Source organism: Sinocyclocheilus rhinocerous, unplaced genomic scaffold, assembly GCF_001515625.1.
Source record: "Sinocyclocheilus rhinocerous isolate Xijiao unplaced genomic scaffold, SAMN03320098_v1.1 scaffold15240, whole genome shotgun sequence".
Classification (NCBI taxonomy): domain Eukaryota; kingdom Metazoa; phylum Chordata; class Actinopteri; order Cypriniformes; family Cyprinidae; genus Sinocyclocheilus; species Sinocyclocheilus rhinocerous.
In genome coordinates this window covers 14,393-30,552 of record NW_015630015.1, presented here as the reverse complement: position 1 = coordinate 30,552, position 16,160 = coordinate 14,393, and the positions used below count along the sequence as shown (strand labels likewise).

Genomic DNA, 16,160 nt, shown 5'->3' with positions numbered 1-16,160 from the left:
GCACAGAACCAAGTCGCCATCTTACATTTTTTTTATTTTTTTGATAATCTGTTACACTTGTATGTGTGATATGGAGAAAAAGATCTGTCACTAAATTTTAATTGAATGCGATTTAAATATTTCCCTTGCCCTCTCATTCTCATGTTTTGTGTTTGAAGTTTGATTGTGTCCAGAGATTGTAAAATATTTCCCAATGTATATTAAATATTTTATGGAAAAAATGTTGTGGATTTTAAAAATGAAAAAACAACAACAACAACAAAAAAATCACCTAGTTAATGGAACGATATGTGTTTTTTTGTTTTGTTTTAGTCAATTTGAAGATAGTTGGATAATATTCTACTTTCAGAGTTTTAAATGTACTGCAGAAGGTCTGTGGGTCGATATGTAAAAATATACAAATTTCTTTAAAAATATAAAAATGTTGGATATATTGTATATACATATTTCAGTTTTATTTGATACATTTTGGTCTGTTATTGGTTGGAAAATAAAGTGATGCATTTGCTAAAATCTAATATAGGTCTGCAGTGTTATCAGTAAAATTTAGCATTATTTTACAAGAATTTAGACTGAGAGTCTGAATGGCAGATTCCTGATTCGGAAACTCCTGTTTTGTTCTACTTGTATAGGGAAATGTACAGATTTTTAAATGTTTTTATTTGTATTTCATTCTCAACCTTTGGAACCTTTTTGCTTTGCTGCCTATGCATATATTTAAGCAACAGATGAATTTAAAATATTGTGTGTGTGAGTGTTTAATGTGTGTGTGTCTAGCCCTAACCCAAACAATAACGTGATTATTCCGCAGTGGTCCTGCTCAATTCACACATTAATCACAATGGAAATCCGAGAGAGAGAGAGGGAGAGAGAGAGGGAGGGAGGGAGTGAGGGTGGGGGATCACAGAAGGTTTCATTGGGTTCTGAGTTGGCAGTCTCGCGTTTGATGGCTCTGTCGCTCTGAACGGATGCACAATTCCCTTCACATCTCCATCCACAGCCTTTCGTTGCTAGACCGCCTTCACGATGCGACATATCGGCTGCTACAGTGAGATCTGACGATGGAATATGGACACTGCGGAGCTGTCAAACTCTCTTTTGATCGCGTGCGATGATCACCATGGCAATAATTACGCGCCAGAAAAACAGCGCGACATTTGCTGCCGTGTGTCGAACGCGTGAGGGTGCGCTGTGTGTCAGATAGTGACCATCACCACTTAGCGCGTGAAAGAGTGATTGTGTGCGTGAATTTGTGTTCATACGACTGTAGACGAGGAGATGGCCAGGCGCGCGTCCCTGCAGTCGCATTCGACCGCCGCGTAACTGGGCTTCAGTGCCATTAGGTGAAGCGGCACCGGCTGTTGCGCATCCCGTCAGTGAAACTCTGTGTGGATGGGTGGTTCCGCATTTTGAGGAGGTCCCCCGCCTCGCACAGAGAGACCACCCGGATTCTGCAGAGGAATGCCTCAACACGGAGAGGAGCGTCTTCGAGTTGCGTCGATCGGGGTATTGGAGAAGTGCAGTGGGCGACTGCATAGACAGACTGTGCACGCAGCGGCACACTAAAGGCCTGGACAGCAGCCAGTCGTGACTTTTTGCCTGGCGACATAAACACGCACCCCACCGCGTCAGGGTTGCGTTTGGACCCGCGCCCTCCTGGCAACAGCTGCAAGTTGGTGCCAGCAGGTGCAAGACCTGACTTGAGCCCAGGTTTGCCCTGTGCATCTATCTATCTATCTATCTATCTATCTATCTATCAGGCACTCCCATAAACATCTTCGTTGTTACCACACCAAAAGTGATTCAGTCTAATAAACTCAAACACACAAGTGTCCTGTGCACGCAGCGGCACACTAAAGGCCTGGACAGCAGCCAGTCGTGACTTTTTGCCTGGCGACATAAACACCCACCCCACCGCGTCAGGGTTGCGTTTGGACCCGCGCCCTCCTGGCAACAGCTGCAAATTGGTGCCAGCAGGTGCAAGACCTGACTTGAGCCCAGGTTTGCCCTGTGCATCTATCTGTCTATCTATCTATCTATCTATCTATCTATCTATCTATCAGGCACTCCCATAAACATCTTCGTTGTTACCACACCAAAAGTGATTCAGCCTAATAAACTCAAACACACAAGTGTCACAAGTGTGTGAGAGCGGGTCAGGATGCAGGTCTCATTCGCTTGTACGGAGCACAATCTGAAGAGCCGCAGCGAGGACCGGCTGTGCGGCCTGCGAACTGCCCCTCCACCAGGGGGCAGCAGCAGCGGAGGAGGAGGAGAAAGAGGGAGTGGACAGGGGGGAAATGGCAACTACGCCCCTCAGAACTCGGTCAAAACACGGGACGTGGCGGGGTCCCGACCCCTGCCTCAAGGCCACGCCCACATGAAGGAGGCTATTGGACGACACAGTAGCATGAAATACAGGTGAGACAGGTGGAAGTGGCGTGTATGTGTGTAGCACCACCTGTTGGGTGGCAGCTTAGGGCAGTACTGGGTTATTCTGTGCTGTCTGATGTGTTATGGCTTCTTTAAAGATTCATAAGTTCCCACTGACAGCTGCTTTAATACTGAGTGCGTGCGTGCGTGTTCACTTCAGTGCGTGTGTTATGGCTGAGCTGAATGAATGGCAAACTGGATGTCAGGGGCAGGCATGGAATTGCCTCCTTTGCTTGCATTATTGACTAGGCCATCTAATGCCTTTAGTGTTTAGTACATATCAATATATAATATGGTACGATAAGCTCTCATACCATGACACAGAATTCGTTGTTGCATAAAATGCACAACTTGACAGAAGTTGCCAAAAGAATAAATTGCTTCTTTATTATTATTATTTATTATTATTAAGTAATCTGACTTGTGATTTGTTTGGCAGATGATAAAAAAGTGTGTGGTTTCAAGCCATATCTACACTTTAAAAGATATCCTGTCAAATTTACAGTAAAAAAAATGGCAGCCTAAAATTCACTATCAAAACTGACAATGTTTATAAAGGATGGCATATTGGTGCCTGTGTATTTCAAGAATTAATATAATGTCAAATATATCTGACTTGTGATTTGTTTGGCAGATGATAAAAAAGTGTGTGGTTTCAAGCCATATCTACACTTTAAAAGATATCCTGTCAAATTTACAGTAAAAAAAATGGCAGCCTAAAATTCTTATAAAAAAATGTTTATAAAGGATGGCATATTGGTGCCTGTGTATTTCAAGAATTAATATAATGTCAAATATCAATCTACTATCAAAATCTGCTTTTTACCTTAAAATGTACTGATAACAGCCATAATAATATACTGTAGGTGGTAAAATATTAAGCCATATGATGATTTACAGTTAGGCCTGCCTATAAAACATGGCCAATATTTATTATATATAGACATGGTCAAACACAAAGATAAAACACCATTAGGGTAAAACACATGACTAAAATAATGCATAAACATGAACCAAATAACAGATAATGTAACAAAAAACACCTAATGCACATTACTGCTAACAAAAATAAGAAGAAGCAAAACTATTTAAAGAAAATATATTCATATGTCATCACACAGGGACTTCTAGAAATGTCCTTTTATTGTTTTCACTGTAAATTATATTATATTATTAGCTCATAATTTTTATTGGCAAAACCCATGTATTTGACAGTATTTACAGCAAAATGACATCAAATGTAATATTAAAAGTTTTTTTTACATGTGGTAATTCAAATTTACAAACATTTTTTACAGTGTAGGCACCGGAATATTATAAATGTTGCAAGTTCAATCATCCAGCAACCACCTTGCAATGCTTTAACATCCTCCCAGAAAACTCTTAACTACCACACAGCAGCAATGTGCTACTCCAGACACCTTAGCAACAGTGTAGCAACACTCTGGCAGTCACTCACAACAGTCTAAAATTGTGGCATATTCTTCAGAAAATGTAAGCATTTAGTTGTATGATGGAGTTCTCTACTGCAGCTTAACTATTCATGTGTGTGAGTGTGTGTGTGTGTGTGTGTGTGTGTGCGCGCGTGCCTGATTCATCACTGCATGTTATCCTAAAGGAAAAATTGCTCTGTAACTGTTCATGATTAAACTGTACGTGCTCAGCCACTGAAATGAGTCCTTGTTTCAAAGGGCTAGTAGTTCTTCCACTGCAAACTTGCGTTCTGATTGGTTTCATTATTGTATAAATGCCCACTTTTCATGATCTAATCAATTCTGGGTGGATAAAATCCAGTACAACATCACATTTCTTCTCATTGAATATGTTGCTCCACTGTGAAATATGTTTGTGTGAGTGTGTGTTGTGCTAATCTCAGCCTCAGACTCACACCCACGGATCGTTCACAGCCCTTTCTCAGATTGCTGAGCCATTATTTAAATGAGTTTCCACTTTGCTGCACATCACTCTATTGGATCTACCTGGACCTAAAGCAAACTCTGCTTGGCCATTTTCCATGTTGGACAGACGCTCACTTCCTGTGTGGTTCTTGTGGTCATGTGGACTTGACTTTTTGGACAGACTAAATAACAACAGCTATAATTATGCTAATGACCCCTGATTGTTGTGATTGAAAAGCTACCATTGCATTTTCATGCACTGGGAGATGGAGGCCATTAAGAAACATATGCGTCTGATGGCACATCATCTGTGAATATCGCAGTTGTGCTTGTCATAGCGAGAGGTTATACAGCAATGTCCTTAGCCAGCGCTCTGGATTAGCCAGAAAATTACTCACAAACCATATGTTCGATTTTTATATCAGTTCCTATACAGAGTTGAAGTGGCTTGCAGAGATTCCCATGTTTAACGTGCATTTGTCATTGTGCAAATATAATGGATGTTTGTTGGTGCTGTGCATGCTGTCAAGTAACACTAGAAGACGTGTTAACATTAGAAGGTTTCGGATCTCCCTTTGTGAAAAAGAAGTGTACTTAATTGTTTTGTATTTGCGCTTGTAGTGTACTTCATATCGTAAATGTACAGTACATTTACTGTACTTGAGGATAATATAATTTTAATAAAATAAAAGGCCACTTACTGTAAGTGTACTTAAAGAGAGACATCCATGTGTTTCTTAACACACTTAAGTACTCTTTTAAAAAGTGCACTTTGTAATAATGTGAAATGAAAGGTTTATGTTAAAGTGCATTTTAAATTCATGTTTTAATTTTTAATAAAAACTGAATATGTTGTAGTCATTTTTTGTTGTACTTTAAAGAAATACATTTATTTTGATGTGTTGAGCACCTGCTTATAGCTCTCACCAAAAAAAATCTAAGGTTAGGTGAAAAAGTGTTCTTTCATAATGTACTTAAAGTGCTCTATTTTGACGCACTAATTGTGTGTACTTAATATACTAAAAATTATTATTTAGTACTTCTTAAGAAAATCTTAAGAACATCTAAGTGTACTCATCCGTGCTTTAATACAGAGATAGTATGTTAAAAGCACATTTTAGTTCATATTCATGGTATCTCAAAATAGCACAGTTGAGTACACTTAGATGTTCTTAAGAGTATATTAAGAAGTACTAAATATATTTTTAGTATATTAAGTACAAAATTAGTGCATGAAAATGGAGCATATTAAGTGCATTATGGAAGTGCACTTTTTCGCCTGGGTTGCTCTATATATTCAAGTTTACTCAGAAGCCAGTTATGAAAACTTGAACATACTAAGTAACCTTAACTAGATATTTTCTGAGTCAATAAGTTTGCAAGATTTTTTCAAGTAAACAAAATGTGTATTTGCTATTAAAGCTGCAGTCCGTAACTTTTTTTTTTTTGGTTAAAAATGATCCAAAATCAATTTTTGGTTGATGCAATGACTGACAGCCACACATACTCCCCAAAACATTATATTAATCTGCACTGAGGATCCGTGCCGTTGCACAGCCCACGTAAAGATGATAATTCTGCAAATAACTTCAATTGCAGGTTTCAAACAGAGATGGCGACAAAGAGCCAGATCTTACGGACTGCAGCTTTAATATATTTTAAATATATGACATGACATACAACTTTCAATAGAAATTACATTAAATATATATTGTAGATTACCTTAAATGCTTGTCAGTGCATTCGGTAACATACATATATTATATAGTATATATTATAGTCTTATTTCAAAGACAGTGAAAGTAATCATGAATTTGCATATAAAGATAAGTCCTAGTTTTTCCACAAAGGTCTTCACTGTTAAACGTTTTTTAAAGTGTTAGTTCAATGACAATTATAATTTGTGAAATATGAACTAAAATGTGCTTTTAACATACTATCTCTGTATTAAAGCACGGATGAGTACACTTAGATGTTCTTAAGAGTATATTAAGAAGTACTAAATATATTTTTAGTATATTAAGTACAAAATTAGTGCATGAAAATGGAGCATATTAAGTGCATTATGGAAGTGCACTTTTTCGCCTGGGTTGCTCTATATATTCAAGTTTACTCAGAAGCCAGTTATGAAAACTTGAACATACTAAGTAACCTTAACTAGATATTTTCTGAGTCAATAAGTTTGCAAGATTTTTTCAAGTAAACAAAATGTGTATTTGCTATTAAAGCTGCAGTCCGTAACTTTTTTTTTTTTGGTTAAAAATGATCCAAAATCAATTTTTGGTTGATGCAATGACTGACAGCCACACATACTCCCCAAAACATTATATTAATCTGCACTGAGGATCCGTGCCGTTGCACAGCCCACGTAAAGATGATAATTCTGCAAATAACTTCAATTGCAGGTTTCAAACAGAGATGGCGACAAAGAGCCAGATCTTACGGACTGCAGCTTTAATATATTTTAAATATATGACATGACATACAACTTTCAATAGAAATTACATTAAAATATATTTTAGATTACCTTAAATGCTTGTCAGTGCATTCGGTAACATACATATATTATATAGTATATATTATAGTCTTATTTCAAGGACAGTGAAAGTAATCATGAATTTGCATATAAAGATAAGTCCTAGTTTTTCCACAAAGGTCTTCACTGTTAAACGTTTTTTAAAGTGTTAGTTCAATGACAATTATAATTTGTGATAAATTTCTCATTCTAATGCTGTCCATTACCTATATGACTTTTTTCATCCGTGAAACACAAAAGAAGATGCTAAGCAGAATGTCTATGTTGCTCTTTTTCCATACAACAAAAGTTAAGTTACAAAAAGGATATAACAACAATATACTGTATTTTTAACGATCTGAAACAAGATTTATAATACCCACAGACAGCGCAACGCAAGCAAAAAAAAAAAAGGTTTGGGTGAATAGACTTTCAAGGGAGGGACAGAAATCTGTTTCATTAAAAATACCTTCATTTATCATTTGAAAATGAACAAAAGTCTTATATGTTTTGGGAAAACATGAGGGTGAGTCAATGATGAAAGAATTTTAATTTGAGGGTGAAATATTTCATTAACGCTGTGTATTATGTACTAATATGTGAAACTAATCTAATTCAGATCTCAAGTATGTGGTTGTAACCAGTGAAAAAACAAATATAGACTTCTGCAATAAAACAGTTCTGCACAGGCATTAGCTCTCTGACTTTCAACGTTGACTTGGAAATACATGTCTGGAATTTTAATGTGTTTTTAAGTAAAAACGAAGAAAGATTAGCTTCTGTTTTGACCAGTGTGAAGTATGATACAAAATATGGGCAAATGAAATGAACGTGTACTGGGTCCCTCTGTTCAGTTGGCTTTGGGTAGATGTTGGCCATTCTCTCAGTTACCCAAGATCACAATCAACAGTGAGTGATCCAGAGCTGGCCTGATTGCTAGTCGATAAGAAACATGTCTGGAATTTTAATGTGTTTTTAAGTAAAAACGAAGAAAGATTAGCTTCTGTTTTGACCAGTGTGAAGTATGATACAAAATATGGGCAAATGAAATGAATGTGTACTGGGTCCCTCTGTTCAGTTGGCTTTGGGTAGATGTTGGCCATTCTCCCAGTTACCCAAGATCACAATCAACAGTGAGTGATCCAGAGCTGACCTGATTGCTAGTCGATAAGAAATCAAATAGGTCAGAGACACTGATCTCTGATTCCAACACAAAATCCATAACTAAGATTAACATTAAATATCTAACACTTATCCAAGACAACATATGAACAAAAATGTTTAGCCAACATGTCTAAAGCCATCAGCTGAACTTTAGAGTGCTTTTATTTTTTTTTACCTATTTAAGTAGGACTTAAGCACATTTTTTATATGTATTTTCAAAATGATTTCTTTTGGCTTTTGAAATATTGTGAAAGTGTATACTGCTGAATGTACTGACAAGCATTTATGATAAACTAAAATGTACTTTAATGTCATATTGAAACTTGTATGTCATGCATTTACATATTTGTAATTACACATTTGTAATGATGAAGTTGCAATTTAGTACACCAAGGCATAGTCAATACATCAAAACAAGTACAACAAAAGAATATTATAACATAATTATTTAAAATGTACTTTAAAGTGTACATACTTTTAATTTGACATTATAAAAAAGTGCACTTTTTAGAAAGTGTACTTAATTGTGCTAAGTACACTTAAGTGGCCTTTTATTTAATATAATATATTATCTGAATATACAGTAAATATACTTTTAAGATTTGAAATACACTACAAATGCACATTCAATACAACACTGGGTGAGGGATAAGAGAACAAGGAGAATTGGTTCAGTTCCCTCTATGTGTGTGTCTATACAGGGATGGAGTCAAAACCAGACCCCAAAGACCCAGACCAATTGCAGACCCCCTGAGACCCTGACCAAGACTAGAACCCTTGAGGCCCAAAACTAGACCATGACTTAACCCAAGACCCAAACCTCCAGAGTACTCCACAAGACCAGTACTCCAACTCTTTGCACATTTATATTTGGGTTTTAGAGTCTTGTGTTTTGTGGTTCTAGCTCATAGGCACTTGCAGTCGTGTTAATGAACACAGATCTGCTTATTACATTAAGCAAATTCATTTGATCTCACAGGCATGGTGACTCATATTTAACTGCATTCAATTTGTTTTGCCAGTATAATGTCATGAAACATTTCCGATCTCTTTCCTGTCCCAGACACTGTAGAATCACAGAAAATGAGACTCACCATCATGGTTAGTCTTCCATTACCAATGCAACATTGTAGCACTGCAAGTATTAACTAGATTAGCAAAGTGAATAGCTGCATTATACTGTCAACTTTGGAGAAGATTATGTTTCAATAAGATGCCTAGATTAAATTGTTAAAGAGTGAGGGGTTCCAGGGAATGGACCTCATTTAAAAAAAAAAAAGCATTTTGAGACATGTCATGCCTATGTAACACTTCTTTCAATGCTGATTCGTTTTGGCTGCAGTTTGATTTTTGAGATGAGTTGAGAGATACAATACTTGCCATGCTGAGACACAATTTCTAATTCTTTTTTAAAGCATAAACAATGCTATTAAAGGGATGGTATACACAGTTCATTTTATGACCTTATTTCTTCTGCAAAAGAAAAAAGAAGATTGGGTCAAAACTAAATACTAACCCTGAACCTACCCCTGAAACTAGACCTAACCTATGTTAAGTCCATATAGATACAGTACCCTTATATTAGTATTTTCTTGGGTCTGTTCACTGTAAGTGCACATACCTTAAAATAAAGTGCAACCAGATATTCTGAAGGACGTTTCTACTACTTTTGCTCCTACAATTCAAGTCGGTGGGGTTCAAAACTATACAGGTGCTTCTCAATAAATTAGAATGTCGTGGAAAAGTTCATTTATTTCAGTAATTCAACTCAAATTGTGAAACTCGTGTATTAAATAAATTGAATTACTGAAATAAATGAACTTTTCCACAACATTCTAATTTATTGAGATGCACCTGTACTCCAAAAAACACTGAGACATTTTTCAAAATCCCTTTTTTTATATTAATAGGGGTAAGAAATGTATATACTGTAGGTTTTGAATTATGTGAGGGTGAGTAAATCATGACTAATTGAGTTCATTTTCATTGCTGAGTGAACTATCACTTGAAGCCTTGATGTTGCTGTATATTACAAAGACCTTGATCTATAGAGGATAGTTCAGTTTCTAAGCTAAATAACCAATGAATGCTGTTTGGATTGCCACTTTCAAGACTGTATGTTTCTTTACACACTTAAGTACAATTTAAAAAAAGTGCACTTCTAAAAAGTTAACTTCAAAGTACATTATAAATCACTGTTTTAATAATCTTTGGTGGTGCTTTAAAGAAGTGCACTTATTTTGATGTGTTGACTAACATACTAAAGTACATATGTGACCCTGGACCACAAAACCAGTCTTAAGTAGCACGGGTGTATTTGTAGCAATAGCCAAAAATACATTGTATGGGTCAAAATTATTCCATGAAGATATCTTGTAAATTTCCTACCGTAAATATATCAAAACTTCATTTTTGATTTGTAATATGCATTGCTAAGACTTCATATGGACAACTTTAAAGGCAATTTTCTCAATATTTGGATTTTTTGCACCCTCAGATTCCAGATTTTCAAATAGTTGTATCTCGGCCAAATATTGTCCTATCCTAACAAACCAATGGAAAGCTTATTTATTCAGCTTTCAGACGATGTTTCAAAAAACTGACCCTTATGACTGGTTTTGTGGTCCTGGGTCACATGTAAAGTAACTGTAGTGTGTTATTAAATATTACCTTTAAAACCACATATTTTTAAATGTACTAAACTGCAACGTCATCATTACAAATGTGTTATTACAAATATATATTTAAATACAGGACATGTAAGATTGAAATAGCATATAATCGTAGTGTTTTTTAGTTTACCATAAATGTTTTTGGCACTTTTACCATATGTCAAAGAAAATAGAAATAATGGTGAAATTACATAAAAAGACGTTTTGAATTCATACTCAAGTGGGTCAAAAAGCACTCTTAAATTCAACTAATTGCATTTAATATAAATTTAAACTACAGTGGTGGCCAAAATGATTAAACGCTAGTATTTTTACCAGCTAAAAATGGTTTTAAGTCATTTACAAACATAAATTTTGCCATTATTTTGTAATAATCCAGTGAGATTTTTGTTTGTACAAGGAGTCTATAACAATAGCCAGTGCTCCACACAGAGAAAAACTGGATTATTACAATTAATGGCAAAATTAATGTTTGGAAATGTAAACTGATATTTCCTACAGACACACTACATGAAAAGATAGCAATAACTGTCTTATAACCATTTTTTAGTGGGCGAAAAAGTGTTCTAATAATTTTGGCCACCACTGTATATTACATTTTTATTTAACTGTAAAAAAAATATGCATATACTGCTGTCTGAAAACATCACATTCAGTTCACACTTAAGAATATTCTTTTAAAATATATTATTTCCATAACATACTTTGCTGATAATTTTTTTTAAACACTTTTTTATTTATTTATTTATTGAATGATTGATTGACTGATTGACTGTCAAAAGGGATACACGCCCCTTATTGCTGATTGGCTACAAGTTTGTTTTGCTATTCGGCCCGAATCAGTTTTCTAAAGTGTTTTTGAAAAATCACATACCCTGCCTTTAAAGGGGATATACCTAAAATAAATAATATATGAATATTAATGTAGGAAAAACTCACAAACCTTTTCAGACTTTTCAGGATATTTTCAAAAATGTTCAAAATAAGTAAACATAAAAAAGTCATTGATTTGCATCAATATGACTATTTCTAGTAAAATAATAGTGGAAATTAATTCAGCCAGAGCTACTGCACAGTACATACTTCCACATCAGCATGAAATGTACAGCTATTCCAGTTTTGTTGAATTATCTGTTCAGTATAACTTTAGTATATATGATCAAACTTATGCTTGGTATTCCTCTTGGTTCATTCGTCACATAAGAAATGGAAGATGAAGCTGAGCACATTACATTATGCAATATTCTCTGGTGCACAGTATATATACACTTCTTCTTCTATATACAGTGGGTACGGAAAGTATTCAGACCCCCTTAAATTTTTCACTCTTTGTTATATTGCAGCCATTTGCTAAAATCATTTAAGTAAAATTTTTTTCCTCATTAATATGACCTTTGCAGTACAGTGGGGTCCAACAGTCTGAGGCCACAAGTGAAAATATATGCGTCACGTCATTGCAAATTATATTATCAGCATAACAATGTGAGTGAAGCGTTTCATTAAAAAAAGAAAAAAGAAATAAATAAATTTGAGAATGAATTAGAGTTTGGTATTTTACTTTTGCTTTAATGACAGATACAGTTAGTTTTTGGGCCCTTTTGTACTTAAAGCAAACTGTGTTGTTGTGCTGGTCTTCTTTGCATGTAATTCTTTGCATATGTGAAAGTATACATTTTATTTAAAAAAAAAAGAATAAAAGTTGAAAGTGTATAAATATTCATACTTTCATAGCTATCAGAGCACCTGACCCCACTCCTACCTAGTTCTCAATAACATAAAATACTTTATGGTATGTATTGTATAAACATTTATTTACAGATATTTATACTCTCCAATACTCTCTTGTAATTTCATCATGACGATATTCCCAGATATTAATTTGTGATTGTTCTCCTCTTACAGTTGTAGACGCACAGCCATTTGCACTACAAATAGGGAATAACAGATTATTATTAAATATAGCATCACAGTAGTGATAGTGATGCTGCCTTAGCAACCTAGCAATTTTATGGGCTAGACTCAAGTACTCCAGCATTTGACAAAAGCAATAAACATGGATTCCTGCATTGCTTACTATGCAAACTACAATTGTGTAGTCTATCTGTACATCAGTAAATAGAAGTCAGTGGTTGTTGCAGAGGCTGGCGTTATACAGCATGTGTTTGTGTGTCAGCAGGATGATTTATAGTGAGGCTTATGGTAGGAAAAAGAGAATCTGCCGAGATCTCAGCATTATTAAACCTCTCTGTCTCACAGAAAAAGGCTTGTGTGCATAAGAGAGATAAAAGAGATAGATATAGAGAGCGTGTGATTTTTAAAAGCTTTTCCCTATCTTTTGTAACAAATGTCTTTAACAAATAAAGCCTTTACTGATGATATACTCAAACTGAAATGTTGCAGCACATAACCCAATCACAACCAGAAAATAATATATGTTTGTATATTGTATGTATATTATTTGCCGCAATGGTTAACTGAATGGTTAACAAATGTACTGGTGCTCACTTGTTGTTGCAACTGCTGATCAAAAAATACAGTAAAAACAACAATACTGTGAAATATTATTACAGTTTTAAATAACTATTTTCTATTGAAATTGATTTTAAAATGTAATTTATTCCTGTAATCAACGTTGAATTTTCAGCATCATTACTCCAGTCTTCAGTGTCACATGATTCTTCAGAAATCATTTTAATATGCTGACTTTTCAAAAAGAATGCATAGTCACTCTTTCCATGTCATTAACAGGGCATGACTTTTCAATAAATTGTGTGAGGGACAAGTCGGTAATCACTGAAAATCTTGCTGCCCGTCCTATTTGTTTTTGGCACACTTATGAGAGATGTAAATATGTCAGATTCGTGAGCTCTTTTCAACCAGTCAGCAGATCTGGTTCTCTGATTCAGTGACTCAGTCGTAGCATTTAACAGCCCACTGGAAGTTGAATTTCAGTCTGTTTTTCACACATGGTATTCAGCTAAATAAAATGTTGAACACAGAGTTTTATAGATTATTTGCATGATTTACAAGACAGTGCTTTTGTATCTATAGCTTTAACCCTTATAATGCATTCATGTCTGTTTTGACTTAAAAGAGTTACATAAAAAATTCTAAAAATAGATTAAACAATAATTTTTTTAAGAGATGTAACCACTTTAAAAAAAAATGTTGAGACTTTCCTAAATAGGTCATTTGTGCAAGCAGCTTATTTTGACCTATAGTTACATTAAGTTAAGCGCCCTCTTGCTGGTGTAAAAATAATGACCATCATTACCAATCAAAATGTGGGTTTGTTTAAACGCAATGTGTGGACTTTTATTACACCATCTCTTACCCACCTTTTTCCTATTCAGACGCTTTGGAAAGTGTTTTATGGTGCATTCAATGTCCGAAACATTTTATGAATATGTGTGTTCGCTGGGACTGAACCCATGATCGTTGTGTTGCTTTAATGCAATGTTCTACAAATAACGCTACATGAATCCCAAATTATAATGTGGATAAAAGGGCACAGTGGATTAATACAAAGGTTTCGGTGGCATGTACTGCTGCTGGGGCTCTAATTTAGTAAACACTTCTGGGTCGTATTTCAGGGACGTGACAAACAACTTATATGGTTATGGGTTGAAGGACTGTAAAAATGTTACATGTTTTGTGTTCGGGTCATTTGTTAGAAATTAATATGTAGATTTCATGAATTTGGACTGTTCTTGAACAATCATGGGTTGCATATAAAGTCAAATTAATGTAATTACATTTCTTCATTCCAGTGGGGTAGTACTGGTAATTCTCAGATTATCTGTTCTTCTTCTAAGTTTATAGAATTATATATTTAAATTTAATTTCTCATCAGTATGGAAAAATAAATGTTAATTTTTAATCAATCAAAAAGGATTAAATGCAGTAATAACATGGTAATAATATAGTAACAAAAATGTTTTTACATGCACTCGTTAATGAGAAGTTGCTGATCAGATAAAGTATGGTTTTACTTAAAAATATTTTTCTTTGTTTCCAAACAGTCCTGGAATGTGAACATTGTATGCAGATTTTGAATGCATTATGCAGGTTAAAAGCCTTAAACACAGGGACAGTTGCATGGAAAAGAGCGATTCTCTTTTCATGTTCCACACAGTATTAAAACAACATGAGGACGAGTAAATCATAGCATTCTAAATTCTACATACTACTAAAAATATATTGCAAAACTAATATTGCAGGTTTCTGTGACAGTTAGGTTTAGAGGATGGAAAATATCATGAAAAGTCCCCACCATGATAGAAAAATGTGTGTTTGTGTATGTGTGTGTGTGTGTGCGTGCATGTAAACATGCAGCATCGACTGTGAATATTCAGCACCATCATCTTCATGTTTTCCTCCCCGAGGCTTCTCATCATATACATGCATATAGATGTGTGTGTGCGTGTGTGATTCAGTTCTAATGCAGCGCTGTGGAAAAGAGCGAATGATGGAGAAAGATAAAAATGAAGGATGACAGAGAAAGTGAAAATATTTGTGTCAGCGAGAAAGAGCTTTGCAGCTTTCTCTACCTCTCTTACCCATTCCTCTCGTGTGATGAATAGATGTGTCTTTTTTTCTCTGCTTTTTTAGATAAAATTAATGATTCATGCTACTAATTTAACAATTCCTCACGGTCTTGACTGGTAATATGTCTATATCGATATAATGAATAGTCCATTCCATACACACGTTCACACACACACACACACACGCAAACAAATGCACAGTTGCAACATTTCTATAAATAGACTGGTCGGGCAAACAAAAATAGATGCAGAGAAGAGAAAGCGTGGTTCAGCCGCCTGGATCGAAACATGCTGACAATCTGTCTCTTTCTATCTTTCTGTTTCTATCGGACACATAAGCGAGCAGAGGCTGAAATGAACAGCAGGCACGGGGAACACATAGCTGATCTTCAACTGGTGTTCTCACAAACAGCATGCATCTGTAATTAAAACACCAAGGGTGCTACTATAGAGTATATACTATGCTAGCTGATGTTAAGATGAAGAGTTGACATCCATAAATGTATGGTATAGGGTAATTAATCTGGAATTATTCTGATAATTGATTAATCAGTCAGCTATGCCTTTGAGTAATCGATTAATCGTATTACAAAAAGCCAAATTTTATTTTTGATATTTTGCTTAAAAAAAGTTATCCTACATCCTGCACATTGTTGCTCATGAACAGTGTTGGGGGTAATATATTACAAGTAACGCAAGTTACGTAATCAGATTACTTTTTTCAAGTAACTAGTAAAGTAACGCATTACTTTTTAATTTACAAGAGAATATCTTATGAAAGAGTTACTTTTTCAAATAAGTTGCGCAAGTTACTTTTTTTTTTCCAATTTATTGATTGACAGCTCTCATGTCCCCATGTTGAGAGAAATCAGAAGATGTTACTGTAGTTCAAAATAAATATGAATATGCATTAATTAATCTCACTCACAAA

At 35.1% G+C, this 16,160-nt stretch overlaps 1 protein-coding gene across 1 annotated transcript in view; it reads left to right on the top strand.

Moving 5' to 3' along the window:
* Positions 1–2,020: 2,020 nt before the first annotated feature.
* The window catches only part of LOC107739450 (voltage-gated potassium channel subunit beta-3-like), a gene marked incomplete at its 3' end in the record, with an annotated part of 20,362 nt that continues 6,222 nt past the window's right edge, over positions 2,021–16,160 (top strand). The window contains exon 1 of the mRNA XM_016551556.1: positions 2,021–2,421. Coding sequence (XP_016407042.1) covers positions 2,162–2,421 — 260 coding nt within the window. The remainder of the gene's footprint in view (positions 2,422–16,160) is intronic.